This window comes from Ischnura elegans, chromosome 11 (genome assembly GCF_921293095.1).
Source record: "Ischnura elegans chromosome 11, ioIscEleg1.1, whole genome shotgun sequence".
In the NCBI taxonomy this organism is placed as follows: domain Eukaryota; kingdom Metazoa; phylum Arthropoda; class Insecta; order Odonata; family Coenagrionidae; genus Ischnura; species Ischnura elegans.
Genome location: NC_060256.1, coordinates 58778347 through 58805307, shown reverse-complemented (window position 1 = coordinate 58805307; position 26961 = coordinate 58778347). Strand labels below are relative to the sequence as shown.

At 40.7% G+C, this 26961-nt stretch overlaps 1 protein-coding gene across 1 annotated transcript in view; it reads left to right on the top strand.

The window, feature by feature from the left end:
• LOC124167725 (anaphase-promoting complex subunit 1) overlaps nucleotides 1-25393 on the top strand; it is a 72944-nt gene extending 47551 nt beyond the window's left edge. Inside the window, exons 24-36 of the mRNA XM_046545734.1 lie at nucleotides 270-449; nucleotides 3170-3379; nucleotides 5729-5855; nucleotides 5992-6216; nucleotides 6651-6852; nucleotides 8043-8431; nucleotides 9747-9945; nucleotides 10431-10498; nucleotides 11140-11278; nucleotides 12117-12371; nucleotides 14091-14265; nucleotides 17267-17398; nucleotides 25263-25393. Coding sequence (XP_046401690.1) covers nucleotides 270-449; nucleotides 3170-3379; nucleotides 5729-5855; nucleotides 5992-6216; nucleotides 6651-6852; nucleotides 8043-8431; nucleotides 9747-9945; nucleotides 10431-10498; nucleotides 11140-11278; nucleotides 12117-12371; nucleotides 14091-14265; nucleotides 17267-17398; nucleotides 25263-25360 — 2399 coding nt within the window. The 3' untranslated portion in view covers nucleotides 25361-25393. The remainder of the gene's footprint in view (nucleotides 1-269; nucleotides 450-3169; nucleotides 3380-5728; nucleotides 5856-5991; nucleotides 6217-6650; nucleotides 6853-8042; nucleotides 8432-9746; nucleotides 9946-10430; nucleotides 10499-11139; nucleotides 11279-12116; nucleotides 12372-14090; nucleotides 14266-17266; nucleotides 17399-25262) is intronic.
• The last annotated feature ends 1568 nt before the right edge of the window (nucleotides 25394-26961 follow it).

Here is a 26961-nt window from a genome sequence, read left to right as displayed (position 1 = left end):
CGGTATCTGTCGTGTTTGTTAAATTTTTAGTTAACGTGCGGGCTGCGATTGTTTCGTGATCAATATTTCTGCCTAAAATGCCTGATCTATAACCGTGAATTTGATGACATTTAGACCGTGAAAACCTGGAAAAAACCGTGAATTTTATAATGTAGATAGAGTGGGAACCCTGGTGTGATTAATCATCTTGGGAATTTGATCATCTATTTGTTATTTATTTTGCTCTCAATTACTAATTCATGACTGCTGTCATAAATATTTATTTTCAGGGACAATGGACATGGCCACCACAAAAATGCTCAGTGTTCATGTGGAGGCTCTGCTCCCTCCAACCTCTATTGAGCTGGATCTCCCTCAAAATGTTCAGGTGGCTGCCCTGATTGGCATTGGCCTTGTCTACCAAGGAACGGCTCACAGACACATTGCTGAGGTTCTCCTCTCAGAAATTGGTAAGTAGTAGTTGGCCTTGTGTGATGAACTATGCTGCAAATATGCATGTCTTTACTAGATCAACACTTACATAATACCCAATAATGCTAGCATGGGTTAATATACAGCTGGTGCTGTGGCACTTACATAGACAAGGGTGCAGAGGGTAAAATTTGATGGCAATGGCATCTGGAGGTATTTTTTGCAGTGTTAGGCTTAAACAGGCATCCACGCCAATAATTTCTACTGTGAATTATAGACACTTATGATTAAAAATAAGTTCTATGGATTAAAAAGTAAAAAATAAGATTAAGTATTGAGTATTTGTTCTAGTACCAAGTAAATTCTACAGATGCATAAAATCCAAAAGAAAAATGGCAAAAAATAGGAATGCAGGGAGAAAAATCAAGAAGTTATCAAGGAAAACCATAAACCTAGAAGAGAAATTTAAAGAGGTCAATTGCTTTGAAAATGGAGAGCGTCAAAGCAATATTGCTTGGAAGTTTAAACTCACAATGTCTTATTCTGAATAAAGACGAAGTTAAACCATCAGTGACCTCAGCCGCACCAACTTCAACCAAGCAGTCACCACATACGGAAAGTTCATTGTGAATCTGTACAAAAAAAACGATGGTGGTAATCGCTCCGAGACATTTAGTGAAAGCTCCAATTGGTTCCAGAATTTTAAATGTCAAGCAGGTATTTTCAGTGCGGTGATATGAGGTGAATCTGCAAGTGTTGATAGTGTAGTCACCGCAATATTTTCTGATGAACTCCAAGCTGTGATTGAAAGTGGCTCCTTTCCCCCTCAACTAGTTTTTAGTGTTGATGAGACGGTATTGTTTTGGAAAAGAATGCAATCTCGTTCATTCATTATCAAGGAAGGAAAACCTGGGTCAGGTTTCAAAGCATTTAAAGACTGTTTTACGTAGCTGCTAGTGCCTCGGAGGACTTCAAATTAAAATGATTTATCATTCATAAACTCCGCTAACTATGAAACGGCATTCAAAGTAGCATTTGCCTGTCATTTCGATGTGCGACAAGAGGGCCTGGGTGACACAATAATTATTTTTAGATTGGTTTGAAAAATCGTCGACTGTCGGCAATGCATTACGAACCCCTGAGATAGCGGATGTTAGCCCACCCGCGCGACAGGAGGGAATTTCAAAAGCCCATACGAATTGTTTTTAGCGTGAATAAGTCTTTGAATCCGTGCCTACTATCTTTAAAGATATTTTAAACTATAAAATTTATATAAATAAGGTATTCCAAGGCTATTTATGGGAATATATATGGTTTACAGGAAATTAGATACCCAATACTTATGCTACCAGGAATGCATCCCTATCTTCCCAATGTTAAAACGCTCTTGTATAACTCAAATTGGTATTGTGCACAGACCCCAAGGAATGCATCCCTTCCGCTATTTGAGGCATGGGTCTATATCGGCCCTCGCTGGTTGAGCGAAAGCTGCCAGGAGCCGATTTATTGGCCTGACTTGACTTTTTTCGTGAGTGTGGCCTTTTCAAAGGCTGTAATTTAAGTAAACCCTCGTAATATATGTATGGTTATAAGATATAAATATATCTTAAATATTGTGAAAAAAATCTAGATTTATTACATAAAATTAAATACAGTGGAACCTCGTTAAAGTGAGTACGGGCTATAGCGAGACCCCCGCTATAACGAGAGATAGCCGATGCACCGTCAATTGATCCTCTAATAAGCATGTTAAAAAATTTCGTTTTTACGAGACCCTTTTGATGTTGGCTCTCGCCATAGCGAGGGTTTCACCGCCGGAAAAACTTACACCAAGACTCGTTATACTCTGTAATTGCTAGCGATCTGGTAGAAATGAAGTTAATGGAGTGTGCAGTCTCAAATTTATGTGGTAAACTGTCGTTCGATAAATAAGTAGTTAATTTTGGTGAAAATATTGTGGCATTAGCATTCGCGATTGCTTGATCTTCTTTTGTTCCTCGGGCGGCAGAAAGCAGTCGTCAGGATACCCGCACATCCATGAGTTGCATGAATAGAAAGCATTTGATGGAACACACCATGGCCAAAAAAACACCAAACACGTCTAAGCGAGAAAATAAAAATAAAGGAGTAATATGAGATATATTGGCTATTATTTGCACCATCTCCGGTAAAGCGACAATTCACTATAGCGAGTATTTATTGGTGCACCATGGGGTGTCGTTTTATCGAGGTTGCACTGTAGCTGAAAATTTTTTAAATCCGAAATGTTGCAAATTCCGGAAAATGGCCTTGGAAGTCTTTGCACATCCCAGCTGAAATGGGCTGGCAGTAAAAGGGCTAATCAATAGTATGAAATTTAAACATCGGGAGAACAAGAAAATGTTGAATAAAATTTTTTTAGTAAAAAATGATATTTTTTTACCGAGTAATGTTACATGTAGTGTTTACATTCAAATTCATTTTCTTGGTTCTTTTTCGGCGCGATAAAATGGCAGGGAATATTATTAACTTTTTAAATTATTTTATATTCAAATAGATCCTTACTCCATTAATTCTTTTTAGAAACTAAATTTGTACGGGAAATCCACTGAGATTATGGAGACTCTGGCCTCTCACTAAGATCACTGCATGATTGGGACTTTCATTGTCGGCCATTATGAACAATGTGGCTGTCAACCTGTTAAAGATTTGTAGTTTTGGATCGGAATGAATGCTCAGGGTGTAATTGGATATGTTACGTCTATTTTCTAATCAATAGGTAGGCCTCCTGGACCTGAGATGGACAACTGCTTCGACCGCGAGTCCTTTTCTCTCGCTGCGGGTTTAGCACTTGGCCATGTTGTTCTTGGTTTGGGATCATCAGAGTCTGATGACAGCAAGCGTCTCCTCTCTGGGGGGTTGGCTGATCTTCACATTCCTGACACCCTTCATTATTACATGGTTGGTGGCCATCGGAGGCCTCTGACAGGTATGTAAAAATATACCATGGGTATTCCTCACGTAACATATATTCACTTTATGGACTGGGTTGCAAAAATTGCTGTCATTTGGTTCATGCTTTCTATTTTATCCTTCTTTACCTCTACTCCAGAACCACTCAAAATGTCTCTCTCTCAAATGTCATATATTTATAAACAAGGGAAAAGCAAAAAAAAAAGAAAGAACATTATTTACCTTAATGTATTCATGGCTCTACAAAAGATAAGATTCATTTGGACTAATTGATTACTTTGCCAACTTTATCCAAGCCAATGCATGTGCAGTAATGTATAAATTTAAAACTGAAAATTCACTCTCTTATGCATAATTAACTTAGTACATAAAACACTTTCTATGCCAATAAAGCCTACTAAGAAGTTATATTGATGAATATTGCATCAAGCCCCAGGAAGAGTAGTATTGGGTCTTATACTTAAGAGACATTTTACAATGAGTGAAGAGAATTTTCAGTCATAATTTGAGATATGCAGTAGAAGTCCGCTATAATGAGTGGGGCCAATAGTGAGGATAGGGCTATAGCAGGTGATTTTGTTTTGGTTGGTCATATAGATTAGTATTCGTAAATTATCAACCGATAGTGAGTGCTCACATTTGTGCTAGCAGTATAATGAGTCAATTTTTCCTGCAGAAGTCATCCGGGGTGCATAACTATCAGTATAATCCCCTGCTAAACTTAAACTGTGGAGAGGTCGAAAGCTTATTTCAGAGGAATTTCACCACGGTCAGGCATCTAAGTGACAAAAATGAAGTCTAATTGTCTCTTCTGTAAGTTAATGATATTCTCATCCACTTGGTGCCATATCCCAAGTCATGGCATGACTACGAAACTAGAAGCAGATGAACAAACTTGCAAGATGCATAATGTGTGATAAGTGACAGAAATTTTCACTTACTAGTGGTAAACCATGGGGAATTGCTGTTCAGGTTACCTGTTCACATTACGAATGTGAAGGGTTATTTAAAGGCAGTCCTCCAGAAATAATATTGGCAGTGTTAATTTTTCATCTCTTGAATATGCAGCATTTTTCATTTACAAAACTTATTTGCCTGGATCTAGATGAAAGCTTCGGCCCTTCAATATTATGCAAAGTGCTCTTTCCGGTCATTCTGGCCTTGTGTTTAGGATTGTGTGTTTCAATGTTTCAAGGTTTGAGTGAGATAAAAATACTGCTCAAATGTTGCTTGATTTTGAGCTAAATATGCTGGAAAAATCAAGTCTCGAGTTTGTATTGAGATGGCTAGAGATTTGTGGTGAATGCAATTTTATTAGGCCTTATTATGTGATGTAGTAAAGTATTATTAATTTCCTTACATAAGTGTGAGTTTTATTTTCATCTATTATGGTTCATCATAGTTCAAACTGAAATATGTATGAAGTAATTCTTTCCTGAGAAAATTATTAGCATGAAGTCTCCCCGGTATTTCAGCGGTTTAATTTGTTGTATATCGCTAATGCTCCAATTGTCGTCATGGTGAATGAATAATTAAAGGTTTAACAGGATACAGGCTTTAAAAACAGAGGATGCAATCTTCATAGTTATGTCATTCAGCCATGTAACCCAGATTGCACCGGGAAATGGTTACCCAAGAGCCCTTGTGGCGAAGTGGTCAAGAGGCCCCAAAAGGCAAAATACTCTTTAAAAAAAAGGAAAGATTACATTTAAGTGTGCATTTTTTTATGTTGTAATCAAAACAGTTCAAATTATAATTTAAAATGGCAGTGTTTTGAGTTCTTGATGTCTTAGTAAATATGACCTCACTTTTATTCTTGCTCTACCTTAAAATCTAAACAGGCTGTCAACACCTGTAATAACTAAGGGCTCAATTTTTTCTAGAGACTAAGAGCTATGCAATATGAGCACAAGTATCTTATTGTTAGGATTACTTATTCCCAAGATACTTGCGTGCACAGCAGTAGTGGATACAGAAAAAACTCGGGGGGGGGGCACAACAGATATCTTGAGCTACCTTTACTTATGTTGTAATGACAAATAATTAAGACACATGCAAAGTTTAAGAAAGTTTTAATTAAACTGATGATTCGCATGTAAAAGACAAGGCTATATTATGATATAAAAAAAAGTTACCATTGTGGTTCTGCAATGTTAAGCAATGCGGGCAGCCCCGCAAGGGGTGACAATGTGTATCCGTCACTGGTGCTCAGGAAGGATGGTCAGCATAAATGCGTAATACAGGTAGTGGCCCTGAGGCCCAAGATGGGATTCCCGCATGTCTGCTATGGTCAGTCCACCTCTGCAAGACTACCCCCAGTAAACATGCCATCTTGCTTAATTATTCTAAGGATATTATTTTGCAGGTGCACAGAAGGAAAAGTATAAAACACCAAGCTATCAGATTAGGGAAGGGGACTCTGTGAACATTGATGTTACAAGCCCTGGAGCTACGTTGGCACTTGGGATGATGTACTTTAATTCAGGAAACAGGTAGGATGTTCATAATGTATTGCAATTCCACTATCATTGTGGATTATAATGCTATTTATTTCATCAAATATTTTATATATTGTAAGCTGTAATACCCTGTGAAAATTTATTGAATTACATATATTCCTGTTCCTAGGGCTGTAGCTGATTGGATGAAGGCTCCAGATACACAATATTTATTGGATTTCGTGAGACCGGACTTCCTAATCTTACGAACTGTTGCAAGGGGTTTAATATTGTGGAATGAGGTATTTCCTACAAGTGATTGGGTTGAGTCACAAATACCAGATTCTATTCGACCTTATTGTCTGAGGAAACCATCTGCCACTGAAGAAGCAGAAATCGACTATGAAACTATGAAGTAAGTAGTGTAAAAATATGATTTTATCCCTTAGTTACCAGTGTATCCAAATTTTAGCCAAATGTTTATCTTTTATTATTATTATTATTATTATTATTAAATAATTGGTTACAAGTCGACCATGAAAGTCGGGTGGTATCATAAAGTTATTATTATCTTTTAATTATTTATGAAATAAAATTGTACTAAATATTTTCTTCATTCCATTGTATTATGCTCAACTATGTATATTGAAGTTGAATTTCACTATTGAAATATTAAATTGTTTCATCCATAGATGTATTTCCATGGTACAACATGTGTTGACACATTTGTGTCATCATAAAGGAAAAATCTTTGAAAGGAAACCAAAGTTACTATGTATTTCATTTGTGATTTTCTCTGATGTTATAATTTTCATTAATTAATCAAAGCATATATCTTTCCCTTAACAGCCAAGCTTATTGCAATATAATGGCTGGGGCATGCATGGCAATTGGCCTTAGGTTTGCTGGATCTGCAAATGAGGAAGCATTCCGAACTCTGCTGTTGTATGCAAAGATGTTCACATCTCTGACCATCAAGTCAATATCAGAATTAGTTGGAAAGTCGACGATTGAAACATGCTTAAATGTGATCGTCCTGTCTTTGGCTATGGTGAGTACATCAATTTGAATGCATGGATGATAATAGCAACTCTACTATAATTGCGTAACTACTTTATTAATACAATAACTGCTTTATAGCTGCTGAATATCATCAGATGAGAGCCATGTTAGAAAGACTTAATAATTCATGCATCACTGCAGTTATAACTTAATGGAACATTAAAATGTATATATTTTGAATTTCCTATGATAGAGGGGTAGGAGTTGAATTTTCACATCTTCAGTTTTCACATTTTAATTCTTGTTTTTCATTTTTATCTTACGTTTTCAAAATGGCACTACACAGTTTTCCTTCGAGGCCTCTTCCTTTAATTTGGTACTGTAGGCTGTCTGGACTTTTTATAATGTATTTTGAAACAAAATTGTAAAACTTGATGCTTGGAGCTAAAGGAACCTAGTACCAATGCTAATACAACTAGCAAATGCTAATAAAGCTTGCAGTATCTAGCAGTGAGTGCATGCAATGTTCACTGTCGTCACTAAATTAGAAAAATGGAGGCTGTTCATTGCAGCACAAAGCCTGAAATATTACTTCCAAACTGCTATTGGAAAATGAGTATGAAATATATCCTGATAATAACAAGGAGATTTTTATGCTTCAATCATATTTTTGCTGTTGTTTCTAAAAACTGTGCCAACCAGGGTGGCAGTAAGCTGGAAGATTAGCAAAAATAATTGCCATTATACCTACCCACTAGATCATTGTAAGCCTCTCTTCTCTCAGTTGGGAATTATGACTGTATGCAGCCTGTTTATATTCAAAGGATTCATGTATAATTTGTTAAAAATAATTTTGGCCTTCAAATCTGTACTACATGATTACAACATGAGGGACAGGGACAATTTAAGTGATGAGTAATGTAGACTCTTGAAATCAATAGTCATTTCACAAAGTAAATGTGAGAATTTTAATTTGATAAATTATAGCTTAGAATAATTGTAAATTCAGTGAGCATTTAAGTACCTGGCTCGTAAGGAATCCATTTGACTTAATTTAGGAATTTTATAAATATAATTTAAGTGTAATTTTTAGGGATGAATTTCTGTGTGTATTTGCATATGTTGCTTATGTATGTTATTCATAGATCGTATGTCCTTACGATATCTGATATGGTGTGCACTACTTTTTAAGGCGAATAAAAAATTGTGCTATTAAGTTATGCAAACACTCCATTGCAGGTGATGGCTGGAACAGGCAACCTGGATGTGATGAGGGTGTGTAGGCATTTGCGTGGCCGAGTAGGCATCTCCTCGCCCAGCGCTGGTGCGGCCGCAGCTGGTGCAGCTGGGACTGGTGGAACAGGTACCACTGCAGGTGGTGCCGGGACCACGGGCACTGGTGCAGGTGGCACGGGTGCGGCTGGAGGGGCTGCCGTGGGTGGTGCGGGAGGCAGTGGGGGCGGTAGCAACACCGTGGTGACATATGGGTCTCACCTGGCAACGCACATGGCCCTTGGACTACTTTTCCTTGGCGGTGGCCGATACACCCTCTCCACATCCCCGTCTGCAATTGCTGCTCTCCTTTGTGCATTTTTCCCAAAGTTCCCCACGCACAGCAATGACAACAGGTATTTCCCAAAAATTTCTCCCTCTGATTGATCAAATGTCATGATTCGCACCCATCAGGGAAGACTTGGAAATGTCAGGGAAATTAGGTTATGTTCAGGGAAAATTACTGCTGGTTTAGCTAAAAGAATAAAATTGTGGTTAAATATGCAGGGCGTTGCTGCATTCCAGAGGCTATGTTTTGTTTGTCCAGGTTGGGCAACGATAAGTAGTTCGAACTTGGCACTGTATGACTTTATATCTGTTACTATTGCCACCTATTTTGCTTGACTTCATTTGAAAATATATCTAGCTGCAATTTTCTATCAAGTTCCTTCATAAGAATGCTTTACCTATTGTATAAAGTCAGGGAAATTTAAGAAATTAAGACCAGAAATCAGGGAAAAGTCAGAAAGTCAGTAAAATGGAAAGTTGATATGAACCCTAATGTCCTTTCATGGTCTAATTTGATTCTAAAACTTAAGTGGTATCAAAGAGAAGTTGGCAGTTTCTCATCACTCATGTTTACTTTTTTGTATCATGCTAATGAGGATATCCACTAAACACTACCTTGGTTATATTGCTAGAGTGAGAACCAAGGTGGCATATGCATAGTTATGATTGAGAATACACAAGTCCTTCCCCCTTGCGAATTGTTGTTGGCTTTTGTAGACAAGGTGCTGTATGCTACCTGGCATACAATTCCACAAGACACTGAGTCACTGTCCCAAGGTTAAAACCGGAACTTAGAATTCTCAGTCATTACCATAGATGTTATTGAGGGTAGCCCATAGCTGTGGTCTAGCCACTGATGTTACTTTACTAAGTCATCTGAAAGGGTAGATTAAATGCAAAAGTTTTGTACTTTATTCGTACTCATGGGTGACTCTGCAAGAGTATGCTGCTAGCCAGTCTATGGCTATTTCCATACAAATTGTTATTAAGTGTTACTTTTCACTTTTAAGTAATTAATATCCAATTTTGAGGGGGAAGCTGACTGTTGTGCGGATGTAAATTCTTTTAAATGTTACTCAAAACATGTAAATTCTTTTAAATGTTACTCATGTACTATGCTAACTGACTGTGCATTTTGAGGGAGATATCTTGTCTGTAACCCATGCCAGTCCACAGGGTTCTCTCCTTGATTTTACTTCCCCAGTTACGAGAACTGACTTACAGGGGAAAACTTTTCCTTTTATTTTTCTCATGATAATTTTTGTTTCATATCATATTCCATGAATTTGAGGAGCTATTAAACCATTTAAAAAAAATAATGGGTCCATCAAAGCAAATTTAATTCAATAATACATTCTGACTTTTTTTCTCCTCAATTCTTAGGTATCACCTTCAGGCCTTGAGGCATCTCTACGTCCTGGCTGTGGAACCACGGTTACTATTACCTCGGGACATAGACAATAGTAGATTATGTTATGCACACTTGACTGTAGTCTTTCGTGAATCGTCACCTTTTCAACCACAGACCATCACCAATGTAAAAGCCCCATGCCTTCTTCCAGAGCTGGATCTCTTGCAGGAGGTAAGTATCATCATGTTGAACTTGATGACTTCAGTTAAAATTTACTGTGTGTTCTAAAATTGTCATTGACATCACAAATGTGTCAAGTGGGTGCTCCAATGATGTCATGTTTTAAAGGAGCCTATGAAGAGTTATTTTTAAAACTTAATATCTATGTTAAAACACATTATCCACCATGAAATTTTCAACTGGTATATTTTAGGTAGGGGCATTCACATTCTTGTGGTTTAAATTATTGTTCATGTATGTACCTAATTCTGGACTACTCTACTGTGTCATTAGAGATGAATAATGTTGTAAATTAGTTTACCTACCCATTTGATACCATATGCTAACTTTAAACTTCAGTTTGGTTTTCTTGTGGTTGATATTGTCATACATGTTTGGATGAAGTCCAAGAATTTCTTTACATTGGTTCTACATAGTCTTGTATATTGTTTTCATTAAGCCTGAGTTGGATCTACTTTTTTAAATTCTTCTCCTAGGTTCGAGTTGAGGATGATAGATACTGGAGTATAATATTTCATCGAGACAGGAACTGGGACCAACTTCAGTAAGTTTCATTTTAAAATATTAATTGCATGTTAGTTTGTATTTTAGTTAGGGGGTCCTTGGGGGTCCTTCATAAGTTTTTCGAAACATCCTTTGCATAAGACTGCTTTGCCATTCATATATATTCTGGGAGATTTTAAAAATGCGGACTGCAAATCAGGGAAGTTGAAAATGGGCAGTTGTTCGAACGCTATCATAGCATCCCTTGGAGAATTTGTGGCAGGTGTTGGTCATGCTCGACCCGGACTTATCTGTCCTGATAGAGTATCCCTTCATTGGTGGGAGACTGATGTGGATTTCAGACATGGGTCAGTCCAACCCTTCAGCCATGGCCTATGTATAGGCATGAAGACACTAGCTTCCCCTTTGGCAAGGGTGATGTGACAAATCTTCTCCTCTTGCTTTTCATATTCCATGTACGTAGTAACCTTTTTAGTAGGTAGTAACCTACATGGAATATGAAAAGAAAATTGAAAGGAATATGGAAATTATATGATTTGTCCTTCAAGTTTAAATCTGGGAGTTTTCTGTTTTACCATAAGAAAAGTTTTGTTTTATGCCACGAGAGATGCTGCATGTTGTTCATAATTGTTCTCCTTGTTTTCTTGCTTGAAATAAAAATACCCCTTTGCTTTATTCTAGGAGTATGCTGAAGAATATGCAAGGGCTGTACGTTCAACAGAAAGCCGGATGTCTATCATACACAGAAGATCCGTACGGTTTTCAAAGCCTGCTTGCTCAAACCCTTACATCAAACACAACAAATTGCTGGTCGATACCTGTGAGTAACTGTTTATTTTACTACTGTTACTTACTGTTATTTACAGTTGATAGCTGAAAGTCTTATGAGGAATTTGGAAATGAATTAGTGGCCATAACTGCTTGAGTGAGCTCGTGGGTGCCGTAAACCAGTATTTAACCTTTATATGGGGCAGAAATTCAAAGATTTGGTCATATTTTATTATAGTACATATTTAGTATTAGTATTACCTATGTTTAAATCAGTATTTTACACTGTTACATATTTTGAAAGTACAAATATATTTCTAATATGTAACAGCAAGAAAGGAATTCTAAAAACTTTGTGGCAGTAACTACGTAATATTTTTGGAGGGTTGTGATCTGTTGAGTGGGATGATAGTGTATCAAATTTCGGATCCTTGTTATTTGAAAAGGGTTTTGGGACGTGGGAGTACTGAGACAATCAAGAAAATAGCCTCATCTCTTGTTTTTTTATCATGTTGAAAATAAATACTATCAAGAAATATTTCTGTGTTTTAGATGTATGTATCCTCCCCAATTCCTTTTTATATTGGGTGTTATAATCAGAAATCTTAACATTAAAAATAAAGGGAGCCCAACTGTCGATTGCTCTTTTAGTTGTGCATCAAGCTCAGCAGTCATATTGTAATAATGAAGATGGCAGTAATCCGATTGAGGAAAAATCAAGGTTGTACTTAACTTGATACAAGTGTGATGAGGATCTTTCTTAGGAAGATATTGTATAAGTTTACTTTGTTATGAGTTTAATACCCTAACAATGAGAGGTCATCAATTAATGTATAATTTTAAAGTGCATGAAATGATGCAATGTTCTTTTTTGTTCCTTTACTTTCCAGCCAGAGTCAATATTTTCATTCACATCAGACCCATCGATCATTACATTTGTTCAGTATTTCCTGAGGCAGGGAAATCAGTTTTTCTTCAAAGGGCAAAAGTTTGGTGGCAATTACTGGAACCAGTCATCTGTGACATTCAATGGGGCTAGGGAGGAGGAGGAGCTAAAGTTGATGCAGTTCATGGCGAGCATAGTTTACGAGCAAGTCACCCTGGACAAGCCGTTCTTCCTTCAGCTGTGGATCATGTTTTTTATGGTGAGAAATTGGTTTAAAGTGAGGAAAGGTGCCACACCATGGATAAGATGCTGGCAGTTCTTTACCTACGATTTCTGATTGCTTTGTAGCAGCGATTTGTTTACCTCGACAATGCATATGTTGTTTTTGAGCACTCATGCATATTTTGAAGGTATTTCTAACACTAGCGGTAAGGGAATTCCAAGAATTTATGGCATAAAAAAATGGATGTTTTTTAGAAGGTTGTGCCCTTTGACTTTGTACCTATTCATCAATTTTCTTTAATTTGAGATTGTTATAGATTTTGCAAAGTAAAAGGACCCATATTTTTCTGTTTTTCGATCAGGCACCAATTTCTCCAGCTATTTACAGTGGAACCTCGTTAAAGCGAGTACGGGCTGTAGTGACACCCCCGCTATTACGAGAGATAGCCGATGTACCGTCAATTGACCCTATAATAAGCGTGTTAAAAAATTCGTTTTTACGAGACCCTTTCGGCGTTGGCTCTCGCCATAGCGAGGGTTTCACCGCCGGAAGACTTTCATCAAGACTCCTTAACCTCTGTAACTGCTAGCGATCTGTTAGAAATGAAGTTAATGGAGTGCTCAGTCTCAAATTTATGTGGTAAACTCTCGTTCGATAAATATAATGATTGACGAAACAATGCTTTAAATGATTTTTATTCAGTGTGGCGCTTATAAATTGTTTGAATAGTTAGTCGTTATTTGAGTAAGGAAATTTAGTGATGCAAAAAAACATCGCCTTTCGTCTGGATTTATGCTTACGTTTATCGGATAGATGTTTATCTGTCGCCGCACCACTCCTGTTCCTGTATATCTGTTCGCAACAGGTATATTGGCTATTATTTGCTCCACCTCCGGTAAAGCGACAATTCGCTATAGCGAGTGTTTTTTAGTGCACCGTGGGGTGTCGTTATATCGAGGTTGCACTGTACTGTGAAAAATGGACAGCCTTAATCCTTTTTGGAGATAAATTGAAGACATGATGAACTCATGCCTATTGTATTACTACAACCCTGACACTCCTTGGTCTTGGCCACATGTGGTTCATTGTTGCCTACACTCTTGCTAGCAATTCCTTCCCTCAGTGAAGTTCTTCCTGATCAAGTAAATTAACCAAAACACAAAACAATGACATCACGTGCTCACCTGAAACGGTATCTTTTGCGCTTAAGAATAAAACAAGATCTTGGAAAACTTTGTGGTACTCCGTCATATATTTTATTAGGTGAGGAAACTTTTACTAAACCAAAAAAATAAAAACTAGAAATGACAAACCACATCAGGTGGTGGTCAACCATCTGATGATGATGCTAAGACGTTGAAATCTGGGTCGTGTTCTAGTTTTTACTTATGTGGTTTAGTAAAAGTTTCCTCACCTAATAAAGTTTTTAAATCTTTTGGGCTCTTAAATTTATGAGAGAAAAGGCTGAACGAGGAAGACTTTATTTTTGATATAATTTATCTTTCCCTTCCATCTACCAAATTCTGTTAATGATTTGAAATTTTGGGTGCGAGTGAATGACCCCATTTAAGAAAGTTCCATGGCTACCATCAATCCCTTCGTCTCCCCCAACTCTTTGAGGACTTGAAACTGGTGTGGAATAATGTGATATTTCATTGTCCTTCTTTGTAGACTTATCATCAAGTGACATATTTTATTTCCAATGTAATGATTGTTATTATTATTTAATATTTTTTTTTCTTTTTATCTTGGTAGGCACTGCAAAGTTTGAGGTTTGATGGAAATGCAATGCTTACCTGGCAGTTGAAATTACTTTTTGCTCACGGATTGAGTAAAAAACCAATGAAGGATAAAGTGCCTCTTGTCAGCCGTCAGCTAACACTCACTGTAAAGTGTAAAGTTGACAAAATATTTTATGACTGTGAAAAAGGTATGAATGCCAGTTTATGTTTTATCAAAACTTTAGTTTTTATAGCTTTTAGCTTAAGCTATTCCTTCCAATGCTAGCCTCTATCCTGGTGTATTCTGAGATTACCAGAGATTTTTCAAGTACCTAATTTGTGTGATTTTATTTGGAACTTAGTTAAAATTGGTGGAAACATGTGTGGAAAGTAGTTTTTATGATTCTTACTTCTTATTCTTAGTCATCATCACATGTGAACAATACATAGATCTGTGCAGGGGCGGATCCAGGATTTCTTTCTGGGGGTGGCACATGGATACCTTGTGATACGAAACGAACGCAATGATAATGGGACCGTATTAAAAATCTTGCATATTTTTTAACAGTCTGGGGGTGGGTACGTGACCCCGTATTTCTGCCATTCATGTCCCCATAACTTGTCCTTTGTAACTCATTCATGGCGGCCCTTAGCTGCTCTCAGGGTTCCCATCCAACCGTGAAAACCTTAAAACCGTGAATAAGCCGTGAATTTCGTCTACCGTGAAAAAACCTGGAAATAGCCGTGAATTTCGTCATGAAACCTTGATAATCTCTCAAACTTGATTGTAGAACAACGATAGACGGGTTAAAAAAAAAAAAAAAAAACGATATTTCAATCATGTTTCAAGGTCATTCACGTGCAGGCAATGTCCACGCATTTACCTGCACACGTGTATTCGAAAGCGCAACTATCAATTGGTCCGTGTGAGCTATGACAGCACATTGATCTTAAGCCTGCGATTGGAAGACGTTAATCCTGGCAAAAATCAGGCACTTCTTCACTTCCCTGCCACCCTGCTCTGTTCATTTTCCCACTCACACTCTTTTAGCCGGACCTGAATTTTGCTGACTATAGGTGACGTCATGAGAGATAGCACTTTCATTGCTGCGTTTGCATTCAAGGCACCTGTCGCGTTTGTTACACTTATAGTTAACGTGCGGCCGATGATTGTTAACCCCTTAACTGGGGAGAGCGACTATAGTCGCAAGCGGACTCCGCTCCCCATGTGGGGAGCGCGACTATAGTCGCAAGCGGACTCCGCTCCCCATGTGGGGAGCGCGACTATAGTCGCACGTGCCGTCGCGTCGCAATGTTATGCGGAGAAGGCGTGAATATTCATTCTTTATGCATCATTGCATGTTTTTTGCTTTGTGAGAGGTTCTATACCAATATATTTTAAGTATATTGTCATTTTTGTGCAATAGCTTTACTATAAATTTTTTTTCGAAAACGGCATCTCCGAGAATCGGTGGATTTGCTCCCCACCAGGTGAAAGATAAGGAAATTTCTGCCCCCAACCAAGGGGTTAAGTGATCAATATTTCTGCCTAAAATGCCCTATCTACAAACCGTGAATTTGATGACATTTAGACCGTGAAAACCTGGAAAAAACCGTAATTTGTAATGTACTTAGAGTGAGAACCCTGTGTTCTTCATATCTATTTGACTTTTGATGGTTGTCTTCATCAGACCATCATACTTCATGGCCGATTAAGTGGTGCCATCTTCTTCTAAGGGTTTTTGAAAGACTTCTCTTTTCTGTCACCCTTCTTAGTACATAGCCATTGCGTACTTGCTTGATCCACTTTATCTTCATCTTTCTTCGATAGCACCATGCTTTGGTGCATGCTTCCACTCTTCACTTCACCGCTGCTATCAACTTTCATGCCTCACTCTCAGTGAAACATGCTTCATAAATAGCCTCTGATGAATTGTTTTCTAACTTCTATGCTTTCATTCTCCATCTTCCATATTATTTCTACTGTATAGATACTTTTTTCTCAACTTATACGCAACCAAACTCTACAAATGAGGTACCAAAATGCACAGAATTTATCAGAGAACATGCGATGGCATATCTTACTTCCTAAATATTGCTATTGTTTCCTAAAATCGGTTTTTAAATAATAAAAAAAAACAAAAAAAAACAAAAACCGGTAAATATTCCTGACGTTAACGGCGCACAAACTAATACATTTGTTCATTTGCAACAATATCTCGCATTCTTTACATAACTTTTATCAAAATGCGGCTGATTCCACGCTCAAGTCTCCTGTTGATATGTAAGCATGAGTCATCATGTGCGTTTAACAGAGGATAGTGTAATTACTTCCAATGTTGTGTTTAAAGAGGTCCTCTGACCTCAATTTTTACATGAACATTCCAATTAAATTTGTTCATAAGTCCCTGCCTTTTTTTTCTACATTTTAAAATTAGAAACGCGCCTATCCCTCTGTGGACCTGCATTGAAAAGAGCGGGTGAAGCCCGCTGGGAGCAGGTGCAGCAGGCATGTCTTAATTATATTTTCTTTTTATGAAAGGTGCTATTCTACCACATATTTCCTTCTTAATCCGGACATTGCTGGTTACTCGACTCCCTAGGTAGCAGAACTCTTTCACCTCTTCAAGCTTTTGATTTCCTTGTCCAATGTATGTCATAGTCTCCTCCTCTTTGCTCTTTTTCTTTTTTTTTTGTTTTCAGCTGATATCTTTCTTTTCATGTGAAATTTCACCCATGTTTACTTATTTTCTTCAGAGAAATATTAAATTATATATTTCAATATTAATTAAAAATCACTGAGGAAAGAAAGTTGCCCATGGAATGTCCACACTTACCTTTTAGGTGGATAGATTGGCTTAGCTGGCTCTTTAAAAGTAAAGATTTAAAGTGTACTTTCCTACTTTAATCTGTCTTCTTATTTGAGTCTTTCTTCTACTAAAAATTTCTTGCAAAAATGATGGCTATATTTGAGATATGGTTGGTACCTTTAGTTCCTCATTGTCATTCAGATGCCTTACTTACTGTATGAATTTTTAAAATTTGTAATGGGCAAATGCATTTTTCTATTGCAAATTTCAAAGTTGTAATCCTTTCAATTTATCTAAGATTAAGACTTCCCATCAAGCCTTGTATATTACTTTTACATGAAATGAAATATTTGATTGATTTAAACTGTTCAAGTGTACTTTTTATGTTTGATAATTTCAGACATGATTCAACTTGCAAGAAAGTATTATTCGGGTTTGTTGGACGGGAAGGAAGATTATGTAAATATGCTAGCACAGTATCTCACATTGTACGACATGCCGAATCCTTCATTCATCTCTCAATTCAGGAGTGGTACGTATAATTTGGGTGTCCTTTTTATTTTTTAAATATTCTATATTGAATTTCTTAATTGCAGCTTTTTTAGCTCTTTATGGGTTTTAAAACATACTTTCAAGGATGTATTGCTAAGTAATACGAAGGGTAATGGTCTCGGTATTTGCTTAAATCAGCGGTTCCCAACTGGTGGTATGCTTACCTCTTGGCAGTATGCAGCGATCCAGTTGGGCGTACGCCGAAAATAATCGGTGAAGGCAGACTCTAGGAACTATGTATGTATCCCTTAACCAGGAAATATGTACAGTGAGTCCTCGTTTAACGTCACCTACCGTTCCTGAAAAATGTGACGATAAACGAAATGACGTTAATCGAAGCATAATATCCCATAAGAAACAATGTAAAAATTGAATATCGGCTCCTAGACCTCACAATTCCCACACGAAAAAATTTTGGCGAATTTTATCTGGGGCATTGTTTACGGTGGGAATGCCAAACAATGGCATAAATACGAGTTCCTGTCTTCATCGACGACAATAGCAGCAGTGATGTGAATCCCTCTCCATTTTTGTATCTTCCCGCATTTGCTTATCGTCTTCGCTATGGAGTGCGGTCCAATGAATGGTACCAGACGCTACAGACCGGGGATCCGGAGCATCGGTCCATAGACCCTACCCTCGCTACGAGAATTTCTTTTCGGACCGGTCAGGAGCGAAATCAAAATGGCGGAAATGAGCGAGGGCGGGCAAACTGGGATTATGAAATCGAAGAGATGGTTTTAATTGCGAATTGAGGCGAGCGGGCGTCGCCTGGGCATCATCATATCTGAAACATCGTCGCAGTAACAGGAACCAAAATTATTGTGAACATTGTTCTCTTGGAAATTTTCGTGGAAATGTCTCTGATGCTAAAATTTGCCAAAACCATATTCGCAATTAACAGTATACACACCGTTTTACCCTTTGAATAGACTGACCGTATTACCGCCCACGAAACAAACAACCTGCAACGCATGCCAATTCGTCTTTTTTCTCGAGCGAAATTTAAAATACGTGACGTTATCGCGAAGCAAAGGGGCGATAAACGAATCACGGTCTTAAAATTTTCGTGACGTTATGGTGAAATGACGTTAAACGGGGTGACGTAGAACGAGGACTCACTGTACACATATTATAAGGGAAGATGTAAGGTTCAATATATCGATAGCATCAGGGAAAGGCAGGATTAGTTAAAAGGAAAAACTCCATTACTCAAAGCAGGTTTATTGGGCACATCCGCACTCTACAGCCGCCAAACACACTCTCGTCCTCTTCGTGGACGCAACTCCAACGGCCGTTCTCATAGCACGCCTCTCCGCGTGATATCTGTATTACCCCATTCGCGGCCACCCAAGAGGCTGCCTTCTGCTGATGCTGCACGGTTCTCACGCCTAAGGAGATGTGGAGTGGAGTGCGTGACAGGAAGGGTGATAAGACGAGAAGCAAACCGCCAATGCAGCGGCACGTGGGTGGTGGGTGGCGAGAGGTGGAAAAAGGAGGTCACGTCCCATCTTCGTGATACTTACATCACCCTCCCTCCAAACAAAATTTAATCCCCCGATTAAATGGGGATGGCCGGAAACTGAAAAAATGCTTAATAAGTGACACTATATACCAAAGAACCAAAAACATCCAAGCAATTGGGATTACCCACACGATACAGAAGAAAAAAAAAATTAACACTCCGTAATGGTAAATCATGTCCCCAAAATAAAAGAAAAAACATAGCATTCAAGGAATAATGTTCACACAAAAATTAATTCTGAGAGATAATAAAAAATAAACATTATCAAAACCATCGTGGAATAATAATTACACTTCTACCATTACACAAATCAACAAACTCAGTACATCAACAATAAAAGCACAAACCAAACTATGAAAGTACAATTCAAACGCCCCCGTGAAAGAAAGAATAGGAAAGAAAACAAATTATTCAAAGCTTTCACGCGTCTTTCTCCTTCTCACTTCACTTCTCCTCACTTTCATTTACTCTACGCGATACACAATAAAAATTTCGTCACTTTTCTCAGGATCTCTGACAGCCACGAAAAAGCACTTCGGGGCAAGGGGGTTGGGAAGGGCAACGGTTTTATTTTAAATCATTCACACACTCTGAACATTTCACGCTACGGGACAAACACTGGCCCTTGAATTACTTTTCTCGTCTCGGCCGTAAGTCGTAGACACGGGTACCACTCACACCCACTGGGACCTCGTCGGGGGGGGCAGGGGAGGGTAAGGGCGTCTTCTCGTCAATGACGTCTTCTCCAGCTGGCGGCGAGACGTCCTGCCGTGTCGGTCGAGGGCGGAGATGATATGGGGGTCTCCGCGGAAGTGCCGGCGTGTCGACCTTCGCAGGAATGCAGCCTATCTCACGCTCACCCCCCAGATGATGCCGCACTGTTTGTTGACACTCTTCTTCGCCGGCCGCCAAGTTAACACTCGATTCTTCGTTACACTCCGTATTCAAGTCTGGGCTTGATGCTTCCGCTCGAGAGACAGTGGACTCAGGGGGGGAAACTTGAGGGATTTCACCAACACTAGGGGTGGGAGAGGGCTCACTTTGGGAAGGGGGGGCTTCAATTCGCGTATTCGGCGATTCTTGAGGAGGACATGTGGAATTAGTCGTATAAGGTAAATTTTTCCTTGGTCTTCCCCTCCCCCTTCTAAAAACCTCAGGGCGGAAAGCACAGTCAGCTTCTCGCTTTTGCTTTTTGCACGCTCGATCAGCACACGCAAACGGAATTTCGCCAATGCATTCCTCCCATTCACTATCGGATACGGCCTTTCTCGGTCTGCCACGCCGTCTTTCTCCGTGGGGTGGGGGAGGAATCGAAAGATGACAAGGGTGGGGTTTCACTCGATCCTGATGTACGATCACAGTCCTATGCTGAAGCTGCAATTTTAAATTGGAGGGGGAAAGTACTTCTATCACCCTATACGGTCCTTTCCAGGGGCTATGAAACTTTTGCACTTTGCCCGGTTTAAGAACTGGGTCCGTCAAGTACACATACTCACCCGCGACATAATTTCTCCCCCTTTTAGTGTTTTTTAATCCTTTAGATTGTTCCTCATGGGCTCTGCGATTATTCCGTTTACAATCTTTCCAAATAACTTGCAGTCTATCTTGTAGCTGGGACACAAAATCGTCCACGGAAACAGGGGCGTTTTTCACGCACTCAAAGGGGGTCTTTAGTCTTTCCCCGAATATCACTTCATGAGGGGAACGACGTACGCTTCTATGCCAGCTTGAATTGTATGCACAGACTGCATAACCTACCCACAAATCCCAGTCATTGTTTTTGCAATTAACATAGTGGGAGATGATCTGAGCTATTGTACGGTGTACTCTCTCGACCCTGCCGTTACATTGGGGGTGGAATGGGGAGGTTTGTAACTTCTCTATGCCCAACAACCGACACACATTCTGGAAGAGTTCCGAGGTAAAATTACTACCCTGATCGGAAAGTATTTTTTCCGGGACACCGAACTTAAGTATCCAATCGCGCACCAGAGTAACGGACACAGATTCCGCGGTTTGATCCCCCAAGGGCGCCATCACCAAATACCGTGAAAAATGATCTATGATGGATAATATGTAACGATTTCCGCGTTCCGTTTTTGGGAGCGGCCCCACGATGTCTAGTGCAATGAATTGGAATGGTCGGTCCGCCTCCGGCAGCGGCTGCAATGGCGCCTTTGTCTTCCCATATGGCGACCTACGTAGACATGACACGCACCCCCTGACGTAATCAGTACAGTCTTTCTTCCAGCCCGGCCACCAATACTGACCGCCCACGCGATACTTCGTGGAATTTACACCCATGTGCCCAGCGAGCCTATGGTCATGACACTGCGTTAGTATTTGCCTCCTCAAACCAGCAGGAACAACTACTTTGTGCACCCCTTCCTCAATTCGACACAGCAAGCCATTCGCAAATTCAAACTTATTATTCCCGATCCATCCGATGCACTCTGCGTCTGCTTCTTGCGCCTCCTTTAGATTCAGTTCCTCCTCTGCAGTGACTTTTCTTACCTTGCGGCTCAACCCATCGGCATTCCCATGCAATTTCCCTGGCTTATGGCACACCTCGTAATCGTATTCCGACAATTTTAATGTCCAACGAATCAACCGGCTATTAGGATCCTTCAGGCTAAATAACCATTTAAGGGCAGCATGATCAGTGATAATGTTAAATTTTCGCCCATATAAGTAACACCTGAAATATCCTATGGCCCAAACGACGGCGAGTAATTCTCGTTCAGTGGCAGAATAATTTTGCTCCGCTTGATTAAGCCTACGAGATGCAAAGGCGACGGAATGTTCTTCTCCACCAATCTCTTGTGATAACACGGTGCCGAGGGCGTGATTACTAGCATCGGTAGACAACGTGAACGGTTTCTGAAAATCAGGATATGCCAGCACAGGGGTGGAAGTGAGAGAGTATTTCAATTGACTCAACGCAGCCTCGCATTCAGCGTCCCACTCGAATGCCCTCCCCTTTTTAAGAAGGTTTGTGAGCGGCTTTGCAATAGACGCGAATCCCTTTACAAATCGCCTATAGTAGTTAGCCAGGCCGAGAAATGACTGCAGCTCTCGGACGTTCGTAGGTGTTGGAATATCTCGCACCGCTTGAATTTTTTCTGAATCCGGTCGCACCCCTTCACCACTTATCACATGACCCAAATACTTCACGCTGCTTCCCGCAAAATTGCATTTCTCCATTTTTAACGACAACCCAGCGTCACTTAGCCGCTGGAAAACAGAGCGTAACCGGTCAACATGATCATCCACCGTGTCACTGAAGACGATAATATCGTCTAAATAAACGAGACAACGTTCCGGCTTAAGGCCTCTAAGTACGCCGTCCATCATCCGCTGAAAACTTCCCGGCGCGTTCCTAAGGCCGAACGGCATGCGTTTATACTCATACAGGCCACTATCGACAATAAACGCGGTTTTCTCCTGCGAGTCTTTAGCCATGGGTATCTGGTGATAACCACTCGTCATATCCAAAGTAGTGAAATATCGACACCCCCCTAAATAATCCAACGTTTCTACTATGTTAGGTAGCGGGTACACGTCAGGAATTGTGACAGCATTAAGCGCCCTAAAGTCTACACAAAAACGGTACGCCGGCCTTCCATCGGTAGACTTTTTTGGAACAATAACAATTGGGCTCGCCCAAGGACTGGAACTAGGGGATATTACCCCAGTTCTTAACTGCTCTTGGATGAATTGTTCAACCAAGGGCTTCTGGTGAAAAGGAATCCGATACGGACGTCGGTATATTGGACGAGCGTCGCCAGTAGGAATATGATGTTCGACGAGATTAGTAACAGGGATGGATTCCTTTTCACTAAATAGTCCTCGAAAACTTTCTATTAGTTCCTGAAGAGGTTTCCTTTCCGACTCTGAAAGGTGTGCAAGTTTTTCCGTGAGATCCCACCCCGACTTGTCCTTCTCCGCGCGTCTAATCGCTCTTTCCGGAACTTCACTAATTTCCACACCGTTTGCTGCGGCAATCGTCGTACCTCGACGTATTCTAATTCCCTCGTCACTCCAATTAGACATCATTACTATTACCCGGTTTTCGTCATCCACCCTACTCAGAGTCCGGGCAACGGCACATCCTTCCACTTCAATCAATCTGGGTTCTATCACAACCATTTCTGCGCCCCCTACCGCCGCGCGTGGTACAGTCACTCGAAACCTTTTTTCAGACCGCGGCGGTATGTACTCCTCATCTGAAAGAATTACCATATGGTCCTGGTCCGTAGTGATCCGGAACGCACTAAATGTCTTTTCCGAATGATCATTCTCTACCCCATCAGCCCCGTGCAGCGGAATTACACGCCCGTCTAGTTTCATTGCCTTTTCTGGAAGGTTGATTACACATCCGTATTTACATAGAAAATCTAACCCCAAAATCCCTTCAAAACCGCCCAATGTTTCAACTACTTGCACATTGATTGGATAAACATAACCGCCTATTTCTAAAGACACCGACTTCTCACCATAACTTTTCAGCACCCGCCCCGCGACGCCTCGGATGCGATATTGTGACGGCTTCATCCCGCTCCCTCTACACGATCCCCGCACTAATAATGACACTTGGGCCCCAGTGTCTAACAGAAACGAGCACATTTTCCCTTCAACCACCGCTCGCACGACTAAGTCCTTCACTCCCGCACTCACCTGGATGGCTGGAATCAGCACTTCCTTTACCAGGGGTCGGTGCCGGCGGGACGGTCGACCCCTTTGCCGTTTAAATTGGCCGCCCGGCTCGATGACCCCTTCCTGCACTCACGAGCAAAATGGCCCTCCACGCCGCAGCTGTAGCACTTCCCACGGCGTTGGCTGCGACACTCACGGGCGAGATGGCCAGTGCGCCCGCAATTGTAGCACTCACGAGCCGTCACCTGGAACGCTCGATGACTTGGCGATGGATTACGCGGCGTCCTCTCAGCCTCCCGGATTCTCACTGCCGTCGCGACGGCGGCGTCGAAACTCTCGGGCATAGCAAGTCAGCATAGCCTGCCCAATTCGCCCGAAAGGCCTCTCAAGAAGGCATCCAAGGCTCGCTGATCAGCCTCGTATCTCATCGCCTCCATCTGCTCCGGAGTTCCGCCGATTTCCGCCGTCCGCGCGTTGATCCGCCTGACTCGATCCGCGAACTCTTCGATGTCCTCCTTCGGCTCCATGTGAATGACTGCTAGGAGCTCTCGGTAGAAACGAGCGGTCTTCTTCGAGCGATAGCGGTCGAGAATGATGTTCTTCCACGCCGAGTAAGTGGCCGCCGTCTTACATTCTGATCTCGTGCGCTCGTACACCGCGGCTTCCCCACCCAGACGTAGCCGCGCGGCGGCGAGCGTTTCCCCATCGCTCCATCCGCTCAGGGACGCCACCTGCTGGACTCGCTCGAGGTAGTCATCGACGTTATCGCCGGGGCGACCATGGAAGGGTTCTATGGAATTTAGGAGGGTGAATTTTGCCCTCGCGGGTGAAGCGACCTCCTGCCCTTCTCCCCTGGCGACGACGGCTCTCAAACGCTCGTTCTCAGCACCCAGCTGCTCAAGTTTGTCTGCGAAGTCGTCGATCACCCGTTGGAGGTCCACCTCTTGCCCGCCAAAACTAACCCGACTCGCCATCTCGCCTTAGGTCGTCTCGTGTACTGCCCCCTGATACATATCGATCCCCACTTCGGACACCAGATGTAAGGTTCAATATATCGATAGCATCAGGGAAAGGCAGGATTAGTTAAAAGGAAAAACTCCATTACTCAAAGCAGGTTTATTGGGCACATCCGCACTCTACAGCCGCCAAACACACTCTCGTCCTCTTCGTGGACGCAACTCCAACGGCCGTTCTCATAGCACGCCTCTCCGCGTGATATCTGTATTACCCCATTCGCGGCCACCCAAGAGGCTGCCTTCTGCTGATGCTGCACGGTTCTCACGCCTAAGGAGATGTGGAGTGGAGTGCGTGACAGGAAGGGTGATAAGACGAGAAGCAAACCGCCAATGCAGCGGCACGTGGGTGGTGGGTGGCGAGAGGTGGAAAAAGGAGGTCACGTCCCATCTTCGTGATACTTACAGTATATATTTATTTATTAATAAAAGTGTCGCCTACCCGTACTGAAATTATGAAATTTGTAAAATGTGTGCGTTACATTTTTGAGGGTATAGTATTAGTTATTACATATAGAGGGGTACGGGAGGATAAAAAGGTTAGGCACCGCTGGCTTAAATGATTTCTGGATATTCATTTAACTTTTTCGTCTGATTTTTGCTACACAAGTTATTCGAAGTAATGTTGTAATGATTTTTTTTTTTTGCAGGGGGTTCAGATTTTATGACACTGTGCAAGTCTTTGGAAAGTCATCATGTACCTCCTTCATCATGTTTTAAATTAATGAATATTTTGTGCGAAGATTGAATGATTATCTTGTTATTAAATTATTGTTACTTATGTTTTTTGTTTCATTTCATATATTTAATGTTATTTAATGCTATATTCAGCATTGGAAGGTATTTGTGCACGAGGAAAATCTTTCTTGGCCATCGTATGGTTTTTACCTATTCATGGTTATGGTTTTAGGTATGAATTTGTATGTTTGTGATAGTTTAACTCTGATTAATACCTATAAGTCTGATGTATTCTCCTGTGAGTCCAAAGGTCAATGGAGTTGAGGTGAGGGTTGAGCTTACCTTTCCAAACCATAGGATGCAAATTTTCTGCATTCATTGTAGGGATTCTCTGTTCCACCTTGCATTGTGAAGATTCTGAATAGTCTTCACCGGTGTTTGAACCTGGAACCCTTTTGCCAATTTACTTAACAAAGGGTCCTGGACTTGTATTTGCTGCCTAATGCTCTATTCTTGAGCCTAAAATACCACCTTGGCAGGATCAATTAACTGCCCCTGTCCACTCATAATTTTTAAAATAAATAGTGAATCCTCATTGTATCCATCCTACTGCAAAAGTTTTTAATTTGGAGGATCTCTATGCATTGTACTCTTGGTATGGTATGGTATTTGGAGGAGGCGACCGACAGCTGAGGTCATTTGCGCCATGAGGGAAAGGTATGGAAGGAAGGGTGGAGAGAAACCTGGCGTCGGCATTAGCCTGCTCTTTACCGAAAGGCGCAAAGGGGACCACGGCTTAACGTCCCATCCGACGGACGGAGTTTTGCGCTTGAAACGTCCTCCACACAACACTCAAGCAGGGATCGAGCAGTCTGAAAATTCTCTGCCACTGCAGGGATTTGAACCCGAGCCCGCCGGGTGGGAAGCCAACACTCTAGCCACCTCACCAACCCGATCCCTCATTGTACTCTCATAGAAGAGGTAAGATAAGATTGAGAAGGCTTTTTGCTATTGCTGGTTTGAATACCCTCCTCACCGTCAACAGTCAAGACAAGTTTCCAGGGAGAGGGGGGCCGTAGTGGGCTTCAGCATCTACGGAAATATGTTGTGGTTCCTCGTGAGGATATATCACCATAGGAGGCCACTAGCCTATTGGCACCTCTCCTCTGGCACACTGTTTTTTGTTACAGTTACATTGCATCATATCAGTCCCAGTATCAATTTTAAGGAGCGTATCAATAACTCTAGCTCTTAATTTGAAAACTCTTCTGAAAAGTTATGTGGATATTGGGAAGAAATGCATTTGAAGACCAAGCCATAATAACTTCATAAATTAATTCAATAAATTCATTTTGCTGTAAGCCAAAATTGGCTATCATATCTCTGAGGCCATAAGGCCTGTGGATGACGCATTGCGTTGAAACCATGGTAGTGATCTAATAAATATTTTATGTGGAAAAACATAGTTTAATTTTTATTCAACTATCATATTTCATCACTGTGAAAACAAAGTTGAAAGCTTATTTTATGAAATTTATGGATTTTTCCGTTAAGTGGATATTGACAAAATATTACTAGTCTAGGCAACCTGTATACCACTAAGGCACCCACAAAGTAAATTTCTGGCTGTCTAGTCCATGTCCACCCTCATTAAGCTGGGTGAGCTCTGGA